This window comes from Pinus tabuliformis, chromosome 2_2, assembly GCF_031772625.1.
Source record: "Pinus tabuliformis cultivar Carrire ecotype Pingquan chromosome 2_2, CPIR1, whole genome shotgun sequence".
NCBI classification, from domain to species: domain Eukaryota; kingdom Viridiplantae; phylum Streptophyta; class Pinopsida; order Pinales; family Pinaceae; genus Pinus; species Pinus tabuliformis.
This window is the reverse complement of record NC_142300.1, coordinates 663,826,980-663,842,120: the sequence shown is the minus strand read 5'-3', so window position 1 is coordinate 663,842,120 and position 15,141 is coordinate 663,826,980. Positions and strand designations below refer to the sequence as shown.

The window sequence follows — 15,141 nt, the reverse complement described above, 5'->3', positions numbered from 1 at the left end:
ATTTCGAGACAGAACAATGTATGGCGACGCTCAGCAAGAAGGCGTCAAATTGTTCCGAAATCAGAAAGGAGGTACTCATATTTCGAGACAGAACAATGTCTGGCGACGCTCAGCAAGAAGGCGTCAAATTGTTCCGAAATCAGAAAGGAGGTACTCAGGTCTCGAAATAAAGGATTTGCATATGAAGAGAGGACACACAACATTTTCACGGCAAATAATCAGTTTGTTTGTTGAGTATGGTCTAGTAGGTTCTACATTGATGCTAGATTCCAAATTGATTTTGGTTTTGGAAATAACAATAACCAATATGCTCTGATTTAGAAGTAAAGGATGTTACAGGTATCTCAACATCTCAGAAGAATCTCAAAACTCGAATCTTGAAGTTTATTAAAGCTCCAGAGTTGGCTAAGGCCAGTGAAGAATATCCGTACCTACTATTAACAAATTGATTATTTTGACAAATCTCCACCAGCTGATAAGAATTATTTGAAAAACATTGCCCATTCAATGTCATCTCTCTGAATTACATGAAAAGCTTAAATACCTACAAGTGTTAAGAAGTAATCAGATCCAATACATCGTTTCACATGTGTGTGTTAATCTATGAATACCCTATTAATAGATTAATTATTTGAATATAATATTAATTATTTGAATATCCTCTATTGTATTGTATTAATCAAGAATTTTTCGAAAAATTTAGTCATACAAGTCTCAACTTCACTCTATTAAAAATAAAGACATTGTATTTAAGCAATACAACATCTTTCTCTCCTGGTATTCTTAACTCATGATGTTTCCTAATGCATGGTATTATCTTCTCTAATATAACCCATGATGTTTTCTAACTCAGTTGTTCTTATGGCATAAAATTCCGAGAATACCAAAGGACCACAGACTATGGAGATAACAGGCCACTGTGATATCAGAATTCAAGCGGTTCTTGCTCGCAGAGCCATCAACTTCCAGGAAAAAGATGCAAGTTTGATTCAACTGAACCCAGGCAAAGTGACACAAGCCAATTGAGTATTTAGGAGGATCAATCAATTTTCCACTTACGCAGTGCAATCAATTACTTCTCAAAAGTATAGGATCAATCAATTTTCCACTTACTTAGAACCCTAACCAACTATTATTTTAGATATGCTTCTTTAAAGATAATGTAAAAACGTTTCAGTTTCCATTACAACATTAATGATGTCATTATAGAAACACCTCATAATATTGATATGCTATTACAGAAAAACACGTCATATATATTTGCATCAGGAAAAAATAATTGATATGTCATTACAGAAAAACAAAAATTTAACCTTTTCAGGAGCTATAGTAGCTTCGCTCCACTCCCTCTCAACTGGCTTCAGATCTCGTACGAGAGAAATATTTCATATTAGAATAACTCAACCGAGTTATTCTCCATACTTGGGTCATAAAACATTTAGATTATTTCTAGGGTTTTCTTTAATATAAAAAACTTTTATTCTCCATACTTGGCTAATAAAACATTTAGATTATTTCTAGGGTTCGGATTAATATAAAAAACTTTTACTCATAGTTACAGTTGACTGATTGAAAGAAAGTCGATAACAAGAGAGCTACCTTAAACTTAGAGAATGCGTCGGTGATGGATATGCCACTGATGTGGCTGGCTCTTCACCTGGTACTAGAAATGCTCAAGGTATGGATCAATATATGAAATACCTGGCTTAGATGTTGCTGGGAACCTACTACATGCAAGGCATCTCGACCCGAGAAAGCGAGACAGACTACTCCCTTACTTTACGAAGTAAAACAACAGAATAAAAATTGTAGTGTAGAAATCAAATGAATATTATTCAGTAGTTTCTATTGTATTTCCATAACAATTGGAATAAAGGGAACATAAACATGACACATTAGGGGAATAGCATAAGATCAACCTTATTCATAGCTTCATATGATATAGGACCATATCAACCTTATTCATAGCTTCATATGATATAGGACCATCTGTTGATAGAAGAGATCTCTCCTTCTTTCCCCATGATTTTCTCTCCCAACTTATTTTCTATATATCTCTCCCAACTTATTTTCCTAATATATAGAAGAGTGACAGGTATGTTTCAAGCATGTTTTTTTTAGGTCTGTCCGAAAGTGAAACCGGGGGGAAGGTGATCCCATCTCTTCTTTCCAAATTCCTATGTTGCTGGTCGAGAGTTAGTTTCTAATGCTTAAAAGTATCAATTCATTTGGCTTAACTAGAGCTGAGAAGAATGGTCGTGGGTTACAAAGAAGCGGCATGAGTGACAACCCCAATATAGGTCATAGAAAGAAAATAAACGAAATTTGTCCCCAACAAAGGGAAATTAGAATATTTTGAGGATTACCAAATTTTTGGAAGCTGTAGCAGTCTGGTGGAGGGCGGAATAGTGAACTGTCTTCGCCATTAGGAGTGACAAAAATGGATGCAGCGAGCATGTCCCTTAATGCTGCCCATTTGTTGGGTTCTTCCCCCTTGTTAATGAATTTTAGCTTTGACTAGACTGCCCTTGCACACCATTAATTTCAACCTTGAAGCGTAGCCAACCTATGAGTTGCACTCAGAATTTCTCAAACTAACAAGAGCTTGAAAATGTCTTCTTGAGATAATGTAAATTACACATAGCTTCCAGGCATTATAACCCAAGGGGGACATTCTAGATTGCACATGGTTAAATTTGACCTATATTAAATAAGGTAAACCATTATTACATTATTGAATAAGTAAAATAACCGATCCGGTGTTAAATTTGACCATGTTCAATTGCAACTTCCATTCTTTCAAAATTAAAACCTTGGTGAGGTGTGGTAACATTAGTTTAGGGTGTTCATGTGGGCCTCTCTATTATAATTTTTTAATAATATTTTTTGAAATAATAATAAAAGTGAGGTGGATTTGACGTATTATTGTTTTTTATATGGTGCGAAAGCTTATAACGAAGCTGAAGAATTGCTAGCGTGGTCAAAAGTGGCCAGAATCTCAAGGAAAACATTATTTTTTTAATAATATTTTTCGAAATAATAATAAAAGTGAGTTGGATTTGAGGTATTATCTTTTTATATAGTGAGAAAGCTTATAACGAAGCAGAAGAATTGCGTGGGTGGTCAAAAGTGGCCAGAAGGCAAAAAAATTTCAAAAAATCTTGTAGAGGCAATGTTTGAATGGTGTTCTTGATGGTGGAAATGGATTGAGAACCATCAAAAACATGTAGGACACTGTCACATATCTACTCTTCCTTAAGCATATAATAATTTTTTTTTACTGTAATGGTTGTCCCACCATTAAGCAGATCGAGCACTATCATACTATGTGTACCTTTATATTGTATGACAGTATTGGACTTGTACTTTAATCCACGGAATGCATAGCTTTATGTTAGTTCTACTTTTAACATTCTATATGCATATCATACATAAGAGGCACGTACAAACTTGTTATCATGGCCATGGTCTAAGGTTGTTCATTCCAAACCATTGTCAACACAATGATATCGGTATGGTATATAGTTTATTGTTAAGTTGATGTGGCTCGTGTTTTATGGCATACCTACCAATCCACAAGCTGGCGCTCCCAACACTGGACACTTGGACTTGTCTTAATTATGGCTGGACTGGTCACATGGTCTGTGCACGGCAATACATACTGGATCCTTCCCGTGTCTTTATCTTGGTCTTACCGCCACAATCGACGGTCTGAGGCCTCTTGGAAAGATCTAGGACCGAGAGGGCTCCACGACTTAGGGTTATACCTGGGGTTTATAAACCCTCTCCCCGGATTATTAGCGATTTGGCTGGGCATTCGCAGCGCTCCGACGCTCTGGTTCTCTTGCCATCTCTTAGGCATGTATGCCACTCCTCCGGCACCATTCTTCTATTGTCGTCTCTTCTCTGGCGCTGCTCCTCTGTTATCGATTACAGGGTGTCTTCGCTTCCTCGATGAACGCCACCAATTTGGTAAGGTAAGACCCCGTATCTCTGCTAGATCTTAAGACTTAACAACAGTTCAGTTAAATGGCGAAGTGACTGCCATATGTCTTCTGTTGACAGGTAATGGTAGCTCCTTCAGTTTTCCTTCGGCGGTCTGCTCTTCTTGCCGGCAATGGTCTCATGGTTATACACAGGTATGTACGCTATTCCTCTGTGGTTATTTATGGTCTGCTTTGCACAAGTTTAAAAGTTCTGAATCGTTTTCTGGGTTTATACTTAAACCCCAGCTACCTTATGCGTTCACCCTTGACGCAGATGACGGCATGGGTTTTGAGCTACGGTTTCTGCATGGGGTTTTGTCTTCCATGGTGGAAAACTCTCTTTGCCCACGGTGGTTGAGTCTGAGTCTCCTCCCAATGAGACTGTTCGGCTTGACTGTAACCGTGAGGTTATTGCACTTGGGTTTTGATTTATTTCCCTGTTTCGAGGTGGATTTCCATATACCCACCAAGTTTGTAATGTATAAATATGTGGACAATATATCCGATGTTTAACAGTTTGCTTGGCATAGATTCGCTGTCGGTCTCCACGTAGCCTGTTTTGTTTATTCATTATGGAACATGCTATAAAGATTATTCTGGAGTATTACTCAGTTTGTTTATGTAAAATCCCGTTCAGGGTTTTGTTAATATTTGCATTTCGCTTACGTCTGTTCTTAATCCTTTTCTCCACCGAACACGGAAGTCTTCACTGTGTTTGCCCTGCCTCTCGTTTCATAGAGGTGCGGGCGAACACAGGTTTAAGACCGGCTATGGATAAGACTCACGATGTTTACTTTCCGCTCTGGAATAAGTTTTGTTTATATATACATATGGTTATTCGTAACAGTGAAATGGTATTTGTGTGCTATATGGAAACACGTTGTAGTTTTGCTTCATACTGTATATGAAAACCGTGTTGTATTTCATTCTCACAGCGTTCATACTTCTTCTTGTTGGTTAGTTTTGTTCATGCATGTCGACCCATATCCCGACACGATGATCTCCGAAGTCGATATAGCTGGATTTCAATCCGATTGTTCTTTAAAATATTGTCTGCTATGTATATAAGGTTTTGTTTACAATAGAATGGAAATGATGTAATGCGGTTTTCCCTATCATGGAAATGCTACTGTTTTAATGACAGAACTTGATTTCAGATTTAGTACATTTATTTATATATGTACCTTGCAAGTACTCAGTTTTTCCCCTTTAAGGTGATAGAAGTCTATGCACATTAAATATTATTCTAGTTTCTTTAACACCCTTGCACACACGCACGGTAAGGTTAACTTTCTTGGACTGCTGGTCTGGAAGGGTTTTAGAAGGGGTCTGGTCACGACCCGCCGGGTATTTTGACTGGTCCCTCCTTTCTTAACTTGACCCGAACAGAGGAAAGTTTCCCAGGTACACCTAGATTCTAAAGACCTTCTCGCTCGTTAACCCGGACATTCTACAGGTAAACTTTTATTTTACAGTTACACTATCAGATTATGGATAGGATATATCCGACCCTTCTTACAGACGGGTCTGCTCACAGTTTCCACCACTGTCCCGTCTTATCTAGCTTTACTTCTACTCATTCATGCTATTTATCAGCTGTCTTCCTGGTACAGTCTGTGACTGTCTATTGTATTTATCAGTTTGCCCTTCGACTAATATACACACAGCTACAGCCACGCCATTCTAATGGTAACTTAAAGACTCTATCGCTAACAGCTATAGTTTAATCTTCTACATGCACTTTATAACGATTATAACTACTTCAGGGTTTCAGATACTTACCTGGTTGCTCGTGGTGTGAAATCCCTTCAAAATCCTTCTGTAAATTCCTGTATGCAGCTCGTTATCCTCCCATCCGTGAGACTTGTCCTTCAGGACTTGAGTCTCCCCCCGAGCTTACCCTTACCGGATCACAATCCTCAGTAAGATAGCACAATCCTCAGTGCTTGACTATCTGGTCATTACCAGACATAGTCCATAAATAAGGTTCATTACCTTCTTTTCCTCTTTCCCTTTGTCTGTCCCCATAGCACACCCCAAGAAAGCTATTCACCACCTTTTTCCTTTTTCCTGGAATTCCTTCCAGTTAAGGAAAGTGGTTACTTTCAGTTCTATTAACTATTTTCCCTTTTTGGGAGCCCAATGTTTTCTGTGAGCAATTCTTTAAACACATTACTTTAATGCATATTAAAAATAACACATTACTCTTTAAAAGAAAATAAGTTTCTCAATGTCATTCCAGTTTTACCACAGTAAAATTTTCAATAATTACATTTACGGGGTCATCACATCTCCCCCCTCTAAGTTTGGACATCGTCCCGATGTCTAGTGTCCTCAAACAGCTCCGGATAAGCTTTCCGAAAAAGCTCTTCGTCCTCCCAAGTAGCCTCATCTGGTCCATAGTGCTCCCACTGCACTTTAAGTTGGGTAATAACCCACTTCCGCAGCTGTACTTCTCTCCTGTCGAGAATGTTCAGCGGCTCGACCAAGACCTCTCCTTCCGGTTCAACCTCCACACAATACCAGTGTCAGTTTTTCCATCTCTCGACAATTCTTCAATTAGTTCAGTTAGAAATAACTCTTACCCGAATATCTTGCCACTTGATCACATGCTTAGGGTCATAAATCTACTTCTTAAGCATGGATACATGGAAGACATTATGAATTCTAATGTGGCTAGGTAAGGCTAGCTGATATGCTACTGGCCCAACTCTTGCTAAGACCTGAAAAGGTCCAAAGTATCGAGGCGCGAGTCTGGCACAACTGCTCCACTGCAGAGTGCTCTTCCTGGCTTGTATTCTTATGTACACGTGATCCCCCACCTGATACTCTTTGAATCTTCTTTTCCGGTCTGCAAAGGTCTTTTGCCGATCCTGAGCGGCTTTCAAGTTAGCTCGCACTCTTTTGACCATGTCTTCCATTTCTTTGAGCATTTCAGGTCCCAACCTTAACTTATCCTCTGGGCCGCTCCAGTTTGAGGGCGTTCGACATTTGCGTCCATACAAGACTTCAAATGGAGACATTTGGATTGATGTATGATATCCGTTATTATAAGCGAATTCCACCAGGTGTAGATAATCTTCCGATTGAGTCGGTTTTTGCATTACACATGCTCTCAGCATGTCTTCTAACACCTGGTTCACTCTCTCCGTCTGTCCATCAGTTTGGGGATGGTATGTTGTACTAAAGTTCAATTGTGTACCCAATTCTGCAAACAGTGCTTTCCAGAAAGCGGATGTAAACTTTACATCCCGATCTGATATTATAGTCTTCGACAGCCTGTGAAGTCTGAACACGTTCTGCATAAATATGTGTGCAATTTGGACTGCCCTGTAGGTTGATTGCATTGGAATAAAATGGGTGGATTTACTCAGCTTTTCCACTACCACCATAATAGAATCATTGTTCCTTTTAGTTCTAGGCAACCCAGTTATAAAATCCATAGATATAATTTCCCATTTCCATTCTGGAATTGGTAGGGGTTGCAATAGCCCAGCTGGATGCTGATGTTCAGTTTTGATTTGCTGGCATTCTAAACACCGCGCTAAATATTCCGCTACATGTCTTTTCATTCCGGCCCAGTAGTACTCCTTTCGAAGTGCAGCAAGCATTTTCTGGTATCCCGGATGACCTGAGTAGTGGCTGGTATGAAACTCATTCAGAATTAAATTTCTAAGGTTATTGTCATCTGGTACAACCAGTCTTTGTTTGTAAAACAACATTCCATCCTTGCTCACTTCATACCCTTGTTGGTTATCCTGGCCAGAAAGTGACTTTTGTCGCTTCATTTGCTGATAATCAGCATCCAAGTTTGCTGCTGTTTTAATCTTTTCTTGCAATGAACTTTCCCACTTGCTGAGAGTGACCTCATATAGACATTGTATTTTTCGGCTCAAAGCGTCTGCTACGCGATTTTCCTTCCCCTTCAGATGCTTGATATCAAAGTCAAATCCACTTAAGAAATCTGCCCAACGGGCTTGCCTTTCATTCAGAGTGGGCTGGCTAAAATAGTTTGTCAAGCTATGATGGTCTGTTAGTAACAGAAATTTCTTACCCAAGAGATAATGTCGCCACATTTTAAGAGCATGTATAACAGCTGTAAGCTCCAAGTCGTAAGCAGAATACTTCTGCTCATGCTCCTTCAACTTTCTTGACTCATATGCGATAACTTTCCCTTCTTGCATCAGTACACCACCAATGCCTTCCTTACTGGCATCCGTACACACAACATAATCCTTATTAGGATCAGCTATGCTTAGAACGGGAGCCGTAGTGAGTAAATGTTTAAGTCGATCAAAACTTTGCTGGCATTCCAAAGTCCATTTGAATGTCCTTCCTTTCTTCTGTAAGGATGTGATAGGATATGCCACCCTGGAGAAACCCTCCACAAATCTTCTGTAGTATCCTGCTAACCCCATGAATGATCTGATATCTGCTACATCTTTAGGTACAGGCCAATTCATTATGGTTTTGATTTTCTCAGGATCCACTGCGATCCCTTCCTTGGTGATCACGTGGCCTAAATATTGAATTTCTTCTTTATAGAAATCGCACTTGCTAAATTTAGCATACAACTGATGCTCTCGTAGGGTCTGCAGCACTATTCGGAGGTGCTCCTCATGTTCCTCCCTGGAACGAGAATAGATCAGAATATCGTCAATGAATATTAGTACAAACTTGTCTAAAAACTGATGGAACACGCTGTTCATCAAACACATGAATGTGGCAGGTGCATTAGTCAATCCGAAAGGCAACACTACAAATTCGTAATGCCCATATCGGGTTCTAAAGGCCGTCTTAGCAATATCCTCTTCTTTAATTCTGATCTGATGATAACCAGATCGCAGATCGATTTTGGAAAATATGGTTGCCCCTTTAACCTGATCAAAAAGCTCGTCAATTCGAGGTAAGGGGTATTTGTTTTTGACTGTGAGTTTGTTCAGCTGTCGATAGTCAATGCACATTCTAAGGGTTCCATCTTTCTTCTTGACAAATAGTACCGGTGCTCCCCAAGGAGATACACTGGGACGGATATAATTTTTATCCAGTAGTTCTTTTAATTGCATTTTCAGCTCAGTCAACTCAGGAACACTCATCCTATAGGGTGTTCGCGAAACTGGGGCAGCACCCGGTATTAACTCGATGGTGAAGTCAATATCCCTCTTCGGAGGTAACCCAGGAATTTCCTCCGGAAACACGTCCACGAATTCCTTTATTATTGGAAGGTGGTCTAGCGGACTCCCTTTATCCTTGGTTTCTGCATAATTTATCTGAATGGCATATACTTGGCATCTTTTCCGGATGCATTTCACTAGCTGGGATGCAGTGATAGGCCGGACCTGCACAGGTCGTTTAATTCCCTGCATCTCCTGTTCCATTCCCAAGTCATCCCTGAACCGTATAGCTTTTGTTTTACAATTCACTAAAGCCCAATGCTTCTCTAACCAATCCATCCCAATCAGGACGTCATAGGACCCAAGTGGCAGCATGTTCAGATCTGCTACCACTGGCTGTCCTGCCACCATTATGGAACAGTTCTTGATTTTTGCCATTACACGTCTTTTAGCCCCTGTAGCTAACTGTACCAGCCACGGATTCTTAAATTTTTCAGACTGCAATTTACACTGTTCAACTATCTTTGGACTAATATAACTTAAAGTAGCTCCTGGGTCAATTAGAACAGTGATAGAAAGGTCTGAAATTTTACCTTCGAATTCTACCATGGTAGGCTGGTATTCTGCCTGGCGATCATCCAAGGCTGCATTAATTTTGTGCACACTCCGTCCCACGTCGCCCATGGTTGATGCCTCATGAATCTGAGAGATCTTATCAGCTCCCTTCCTCTGTGGGCAATTCTTGACATAGTGTGGTCCGCCACAGCCCCAGCACTGTACTGGGGGTCGTGTTACTCCTTCATTATCCAATTTGATGGATGGTTCTCCCATTCTGGTCTCACTGACAGGCTTGGGTCTGAATGAGCTTCTTGGTGCTGTTCTGTTGTTCTGGCCTTTGACATTTCCCTTAGTTCCACCAACCTGGCTTCCTCTATTGTTTCCCACAGTTTTACTACCCTTTTTCTCATTCCATTTCTTATTGGAACTGTCCCCCTTCTGTTTGTTCTGCTGGTAGCACATTCTAGCTTTTCTGATAGCTTCGTCCATGGTTCTGGGATTGTCAAATTCAATCCTTTCTCTCATATACATGGGCAAGCTGCTAACGAACCTCTGCACCTTTGCTTTTTCCTCCTTAAGATAAGGTACATAGCGAAGCAAGGAGGTGAAACGATTAATGAATTCATCCATGGTCTGTTGTCCTAACCTCAGATCATGGAATTCCTTGGCTTTTTCATCATAAAAGCGCTCTGTTAGATATCTCTCTTTAAAATACTTTTGAAACTTTTCCCATGTTATGGTTCGCTCACTCACTCCTTTTACGATTTTCACTTCTTCCCACCACAATGTTGCCTTTCCTTGCAACTGAAATATGGCCAATCTAGCCTTCAGATTGTGGTCGTATTCATATAACTGGAAATATTTATTCATGTTGATCAGCCATGCTTCAGCTGCTTCCTCTTGCTCTCCATCATAGTGTGGGGGTTTGATTTTCCGGAATTCTCCCTGCAGTTCCACCTTCTGCCGCTTTGAAGTCTGTTGTTCTGAGACATTATCAGACTGCTCCTTTCCATCTTCTGGAATCTCAGATTCTGCTTGGTATTGTTGTTCTTCCGTCGTTCTCTGTTGCTCTGCGCTTGGATTGGTCAGTGGTGGGTTCTGTTTATCAGACAAGCTTTTTAATATTCTTTCTTGCTCCATTGTCAAACGTGCGTTATCCTCACGCAAGCGAGCCATTTCATTCTTCAGCTCTTGGACTATTTCTAGTATCGCCAGGTTTGTACTGCGGGTCTCCTCACCCAGCTGCACCCACAATTCTGGGTTGTTTCCTGGATTCATTTTTCTTCTTGTTCTGGTCTGTTCTAATCATACAACAGACATTCTTGTGAGCTTTGGGCATTCTTTACCCAATGAAGAAAGAGCAATACCAATGCTGTAACAACAAATATATTTTTTTTAACATAAAACGACAACACATTTTTCTAATACCCAGAGGCCACAGTTTGGGCAACCTGGCTCTGATACCAATTGTCACATATCTACTCTTCCTTAAGCATATAATAATTTTTTTTTTACTGTAATGGTTGTCCCACCATTAAGCAGATCGAGCACTATCATACTATGTGTACCTTTATATTGTATGACAGTATTGGACTTGTACTTTAATCCACGGAATGCATAGCTTTATGTTAGTTCTACTTTTAACATTCTATATGCATATCATACATAAGAGGCACGTACAAACTTGTTATCATGGCCATGGTCTAAGGTTGTGCATTCCAAACCATTGTCAACACAATGATATCGGTATGGTATATAGTTTATTGTTAAGTTGATGTGGCTCGTGTTTTATGGCATACCTACCAATCCACAAGCTGGCGCTCACAACACTGGACATTTGGACTTGTCTTAATTATGGCTGGACTGGTCATATGGTCTGTGCACGGCTCTACCTACTGGATCCTTCCCGCGTCTTTATCTTGGTCTTGCCGCCACAATCGACGGTCCGAGGCCTCTTGGAAAGATCTAGGGCCGAGAGGGCTCCACGACTTAGGGTTATACCTGGGGTTTATAAACCCTCTCCCCGGATTATTAGCGATTTGGCTAGGCATTCGCAGCGCTCCGACGCTCTGGTTCTCTTGCCATCTCTTCGGCATGTATGCCACTCCTCCGGCACCATTCTTCTGCTGTCGTCTCTTCTCTGGCGCTGCTCCTCTGTTATCGATTACAGGGTGTCTTCGCTTCCTGGATGAACGCCACCGATTTGGTAAGGTAAGACCCCGTATCTCTGCTAGATCTTAAGACTTAACAACAGTTCAGTTAAATGGTGAAGTGACTGCCATATGTCTTCTATTGACAGGTAATGGTAGCTCCTTCAGTTTTCCTTCGGCGGTCTGCTCTTCTTGCCGGCAATGGTCTCATGGTTATACACAGGTATGTATGCTATTCCTCTGTGGTTATTTATGGTCTGCTTTGCACAAGTTTAAAAGTTCTGAATCGTTTTCTGGGTTTATACTTAAACCCCAGCTACCTTATGCGTTCACCCTTGACGCAGATGACGGCATGGGTTTTGAGCTACGGTTTCTGCATGGGGTTTTGTCTTCCATGGTGGAAAACTCTCTTTTCCCACGGTGGTTGAGTCTGAGTCTCCTCCCAATGAGACTGTTCGGCTTGACTGTAACCGTGAGGTTATTGCACTTGGGTTTTGATTTATTTCCCTGTTTCGAGGTGGATTTCCATATACCCACCAAGTTTGTAATGTATAAATCTGTGGACAATATATCCGATGTTTAACAGTTTGCTTGGCATAGATTCGCTGTCGGTCTCCACGTAGCCTGTTTTGCTTATTCATTATGGAACATGCTGTAAAGATTATTCTGGAGTATTACTCAGTTTGTTTATGTAAAATCCCGTTCAGGGTTTTGTTAATATTTGCATTTCGCTTACGTCTGTTCTTAATCCTTTTCTCCACTGAACAGGGAAGTCTTCACTGTGTTTGCCCTACCTCTCGTTTCATAGAGGTGCGGGCGAACACAGGTTTAAGACCGGCTATGGATAAGACTCACGATGTTTACTTTCCGCTCTGGAATAAGTTTTGTTTATATATACATATGGTTATTCGTAACAGTGAAATGGTATTTGTGTGCTATATGGAAACACGCTGTAGTTTTGCTTCATACTGTATATGAAAACCGTGTTGTATTTCATTCTCACAGCGTTCATACTTCTTCTTGTTGGTTAGTTTTGTTCATGCATGTCGACCCATATCCTGACACGATGATCTCCGAAGTCGATATAGCTGGATTTCAATCCGATTGTTCTTTAAAATATTGTCTGCTATGTATATAAGGTTTTGTTTACAATAGAATGGAAATGATGTAATGCGGTTTTCCCTATCATGGAAATGCTACTGTTTTAATGACAGAACTTGATTTCAGATTTAGTACATTTATTTATATATGTACCTTGCATGTACTCAGTTTTTCCCCTTTAAGGTGATAGAAGTCTATGCACATTAAATATTATTCTAGTTTCTTTAACACCCTTGCACACACGCACGGTAAGGTTAACTTTCTTGGACTGCTGGTCTGGAAGGGTTTTAGAAGGGGTCCGGTCACGACCCGCCGGGTATTTTGACTGGTCCCTCCTTTCTTAACTTGACCCGAACAGAGGAAAGTTTCCCAGGTACAGCTAGATTCTAAAGACCTTCTGGCTCGTTAACCCGGACAGTCTACAGGTAAACTTTTATTTTACAGTTACACTATCAGATTATGGATAGGATATATCCAACCCTTCTTACAGACGGGTCTGCTCACAGTTTCCACCACTGTCCCGTCTTATCTAGCTTTACTTCTACTCATTCATGCTATTTATCAGCTGTCTTCCTGGTACAGTCTGTGAATGTCTATTGTATTTATCAGTTTTCCCTTCGACTAACGATTATAACTACTTCAGGGTTTCAGATACTTACCTGGTTGCTCCTGGTGTGAAATCCCTTCAAAATCCTTCTGTAAATTCCTGTATGCAGCTCGTTATCCTCCCATCCGTGAGACTTGTCCTTCAGGACTTGAGTCTCCCCCCGAGCTTACCCTTACCGGATCACAATCCTCGGTAAGATAGCACAATCCTCAGTGCTTGACTATCTGGTCATTACCAGACATAGTCCAGAAACAAGGTTCATTACCTTCTTTTCCTCTTTCCCTTTGTCTGTCCCCACAGCACACCCCGAGAAAGCTATTCACCACCTTTTTCCTTTTTCCTGGAATTCCTTCCAGTTAAGGAAAGTGGTTACTTTCAGTTCTATTAACTGTTTTCCCTTTTTGGGAGCCCAATGTTTTCTCTGAGCAATTCTTTAAACACATTACTTTAATGCATATTAAAAATAACACATTACTCTTTAAAAGAAAATAAGTTTCTCAATGTCATTCCAGTTTTACCACAGTAAACTTTTCAATAATTACATTTACGGGGTCATCACAGACACCTAAAATTTTGAAATTTAACAGCTATAACTTGGATTTACAAAAATCCTTGCCGGATTTGACTGGAATTTCCATAACTTTCACGGCAACTCCTTCATCTTGTTAGCCTACCCTTAACTTAGTTGTCAAACGAGTACCATTGAGGACAAGTAATCTCCTCCACACTAACTCATCACCCTTATTCAAGGAAAACCACATGCTCATGGTTCTTAAGAGGCACGTTTGCGACATGCCTCTAGGTCTTGGGTCATTGAGTGTTTCCCTAAGTCCGAGGAAGACTAACTCTTAGCCAAAAAACCTACTAGAGGCCCATAAAAATTTTAATATTATTTATTTATTACTATAAAAAAATAATATATATATATATATGTGTGTGTGTGGGAAAATTGGTTTGAATTAAAAAATCAAAAAGAGTTTAATTATTAAACTTAAAAATATTTAGGGTAAAAAAGGTTTGAAATCAAATAATTAAATTAATAAATTTGAGAGTATTTAGTGGAAAATAAGGAATATGGTAATGATGGTGAGTAATGTCTACCAAGAAAGTAAAATATTAATGGAAATTCTTTAATATTTTTTTTTATGATGGAAAAGAAGGGAGAGAAGGGTTAATATGGCATAATAGTCTTGTTGATTTAACATGTGAAGAAGGTTGGTAATGTGGCAAATATTTTGAAAATTTCAACATATGTGAGAGAGTTTTCCACAATCTCTCAGAAAAAATGTGTTTTATCTTCAATCCTCTTAGTATCGAAAAGTTTACAAAGTCTTTTGTCCCAAGGTATTCTACAAATTGACAGACGTGGGCTTCACTTTGAAGCTCATGAGAATTAGTTCTTGCTCAGGAAATGTCCATTTTCTTCTTATCACTAGTCAAGACACACTTGTTATCAAGATTGGGGTTGATCACTTCTTTACACATTAGTTTATTTTTTCTAAATAACTCTTTATCATCATACAACTTATCTTTAAATTTGGAAATAATAAATCTTGAATAATAAATAAATAATAGTGATTCCATATAAAATTAGATGGTAATAAAAAGATTAGGTTAAAAATATT

At 39.6% G+C, this 15,141-nt stretch overlaps 2 protein-coding genes across 3 annotated transcripts; one reads left to right on the top strand and one right to left on the bottom strand.

Moving 5' to 3' along the window:
• Positions 1–6,286: 6,286 nt before the first annotated feature.
• Positions 6,287–10,936, bottom strand: LOC149194358 (uncharacterized). The gene is made up of 6 exons (XM_089407649.1): positions 10,616–10,936; positions 9,694–10,510; positions 8,987–9,501; positions 7,547–8,290; positions 6,710–7,285; positions 6,287–6,496 (listed from the first exon to the last, which is right to left on the bottom strand). The coding sequence occupies exons 1-6, from the start codon at positions 10,934–10,936 to the stop codon at positions 6,287–6,289; spliced, it is 3,183 nt and encodes a 1,060-aa protein (XP_089263775.1).
• A 780-nt stretch (positions 10,937–11,716) lies between these two features.
• LOC149194357 (uncharacterized) lies at positions 11,717–12,421 on the top strand. 2 transcript variants are annotated; one of them, XM_089407525.1, is made up of 3 exons: positions 11,717–11,869; positions 11,958–12,031; positions 12,153–12,421. In XM_089407525.1, exons 1-3 carry the CDS (start codon positions 11,753–11,755, stop codon positions 12,154–12,156), a joined length of 195 nt encoding a protein of 64 aa, XP_089263651.1. In that variant the 5' UTR covers positions 11,717–11,752; the 3' UTR covers positions 12,157–12,421. The 2 variants fall into 2 exon arrangements, with proteins under 2 accessions (XP_089263651.1, XP_089263650.1); XM_089407524.1 differs by having other exon boundaries at positions 12,125–12,421.
• Positions 12,422–15,141: the final 2,720 nt, after the last annotated feature.

What these genes read in the sequence shown, in the direction of transcription:
- LOC149194358 (XM_089407649.1), bottom strand. Translation starts at nt 10,936, where the DNA reads ATGAATCCAGGAAACAACCCAGAATTGTGGGTGCAGCTGGGTGAGGAG. An exon ending in GGGCCGGAATGAAAAGACAT is followed by an intron (nt 7,286 to 7,546) that starts GTAGCGGAATAT and finishes ATATTTATGCAG; the next exon opens with AACGTGTTCAGACTTCACAG. An exon ending in GATACTTTGGACCTTTTCAG is followed by an intron (nt 6,497 to 6,709) that starts GTCTTAGCAAGA and finishes TATTGTGTGGAG; the next exon opens with GTTGAACCGGAAGGAGAGGT.
- LOC149194357 (XM_089407524.1), top strand. Translation starts at nt 11,753, where the DNA reads ATGTATGCCACTCCTCCGGCACCATTCTTCTGCTGTCGTCTCTTCTCT. An exon ending in AACGCCACCGATTTGGTAAG is followed by an intron (nt 11,870 to 11,957) that starts GTAAGACCCCGT and finishes TTCTATTGACAG; the next exon opens with GTAATGGTAGCTCCTTCAGT. An exon ending in GGTCTCATGGTTATACACAG is followed by an intron (nt 12,032 to 12,124) that starts GTATGTATGCTA and finishes CTTAAACCCCAG; the next exon opens with CTACCTTATGCGTTCACCCT.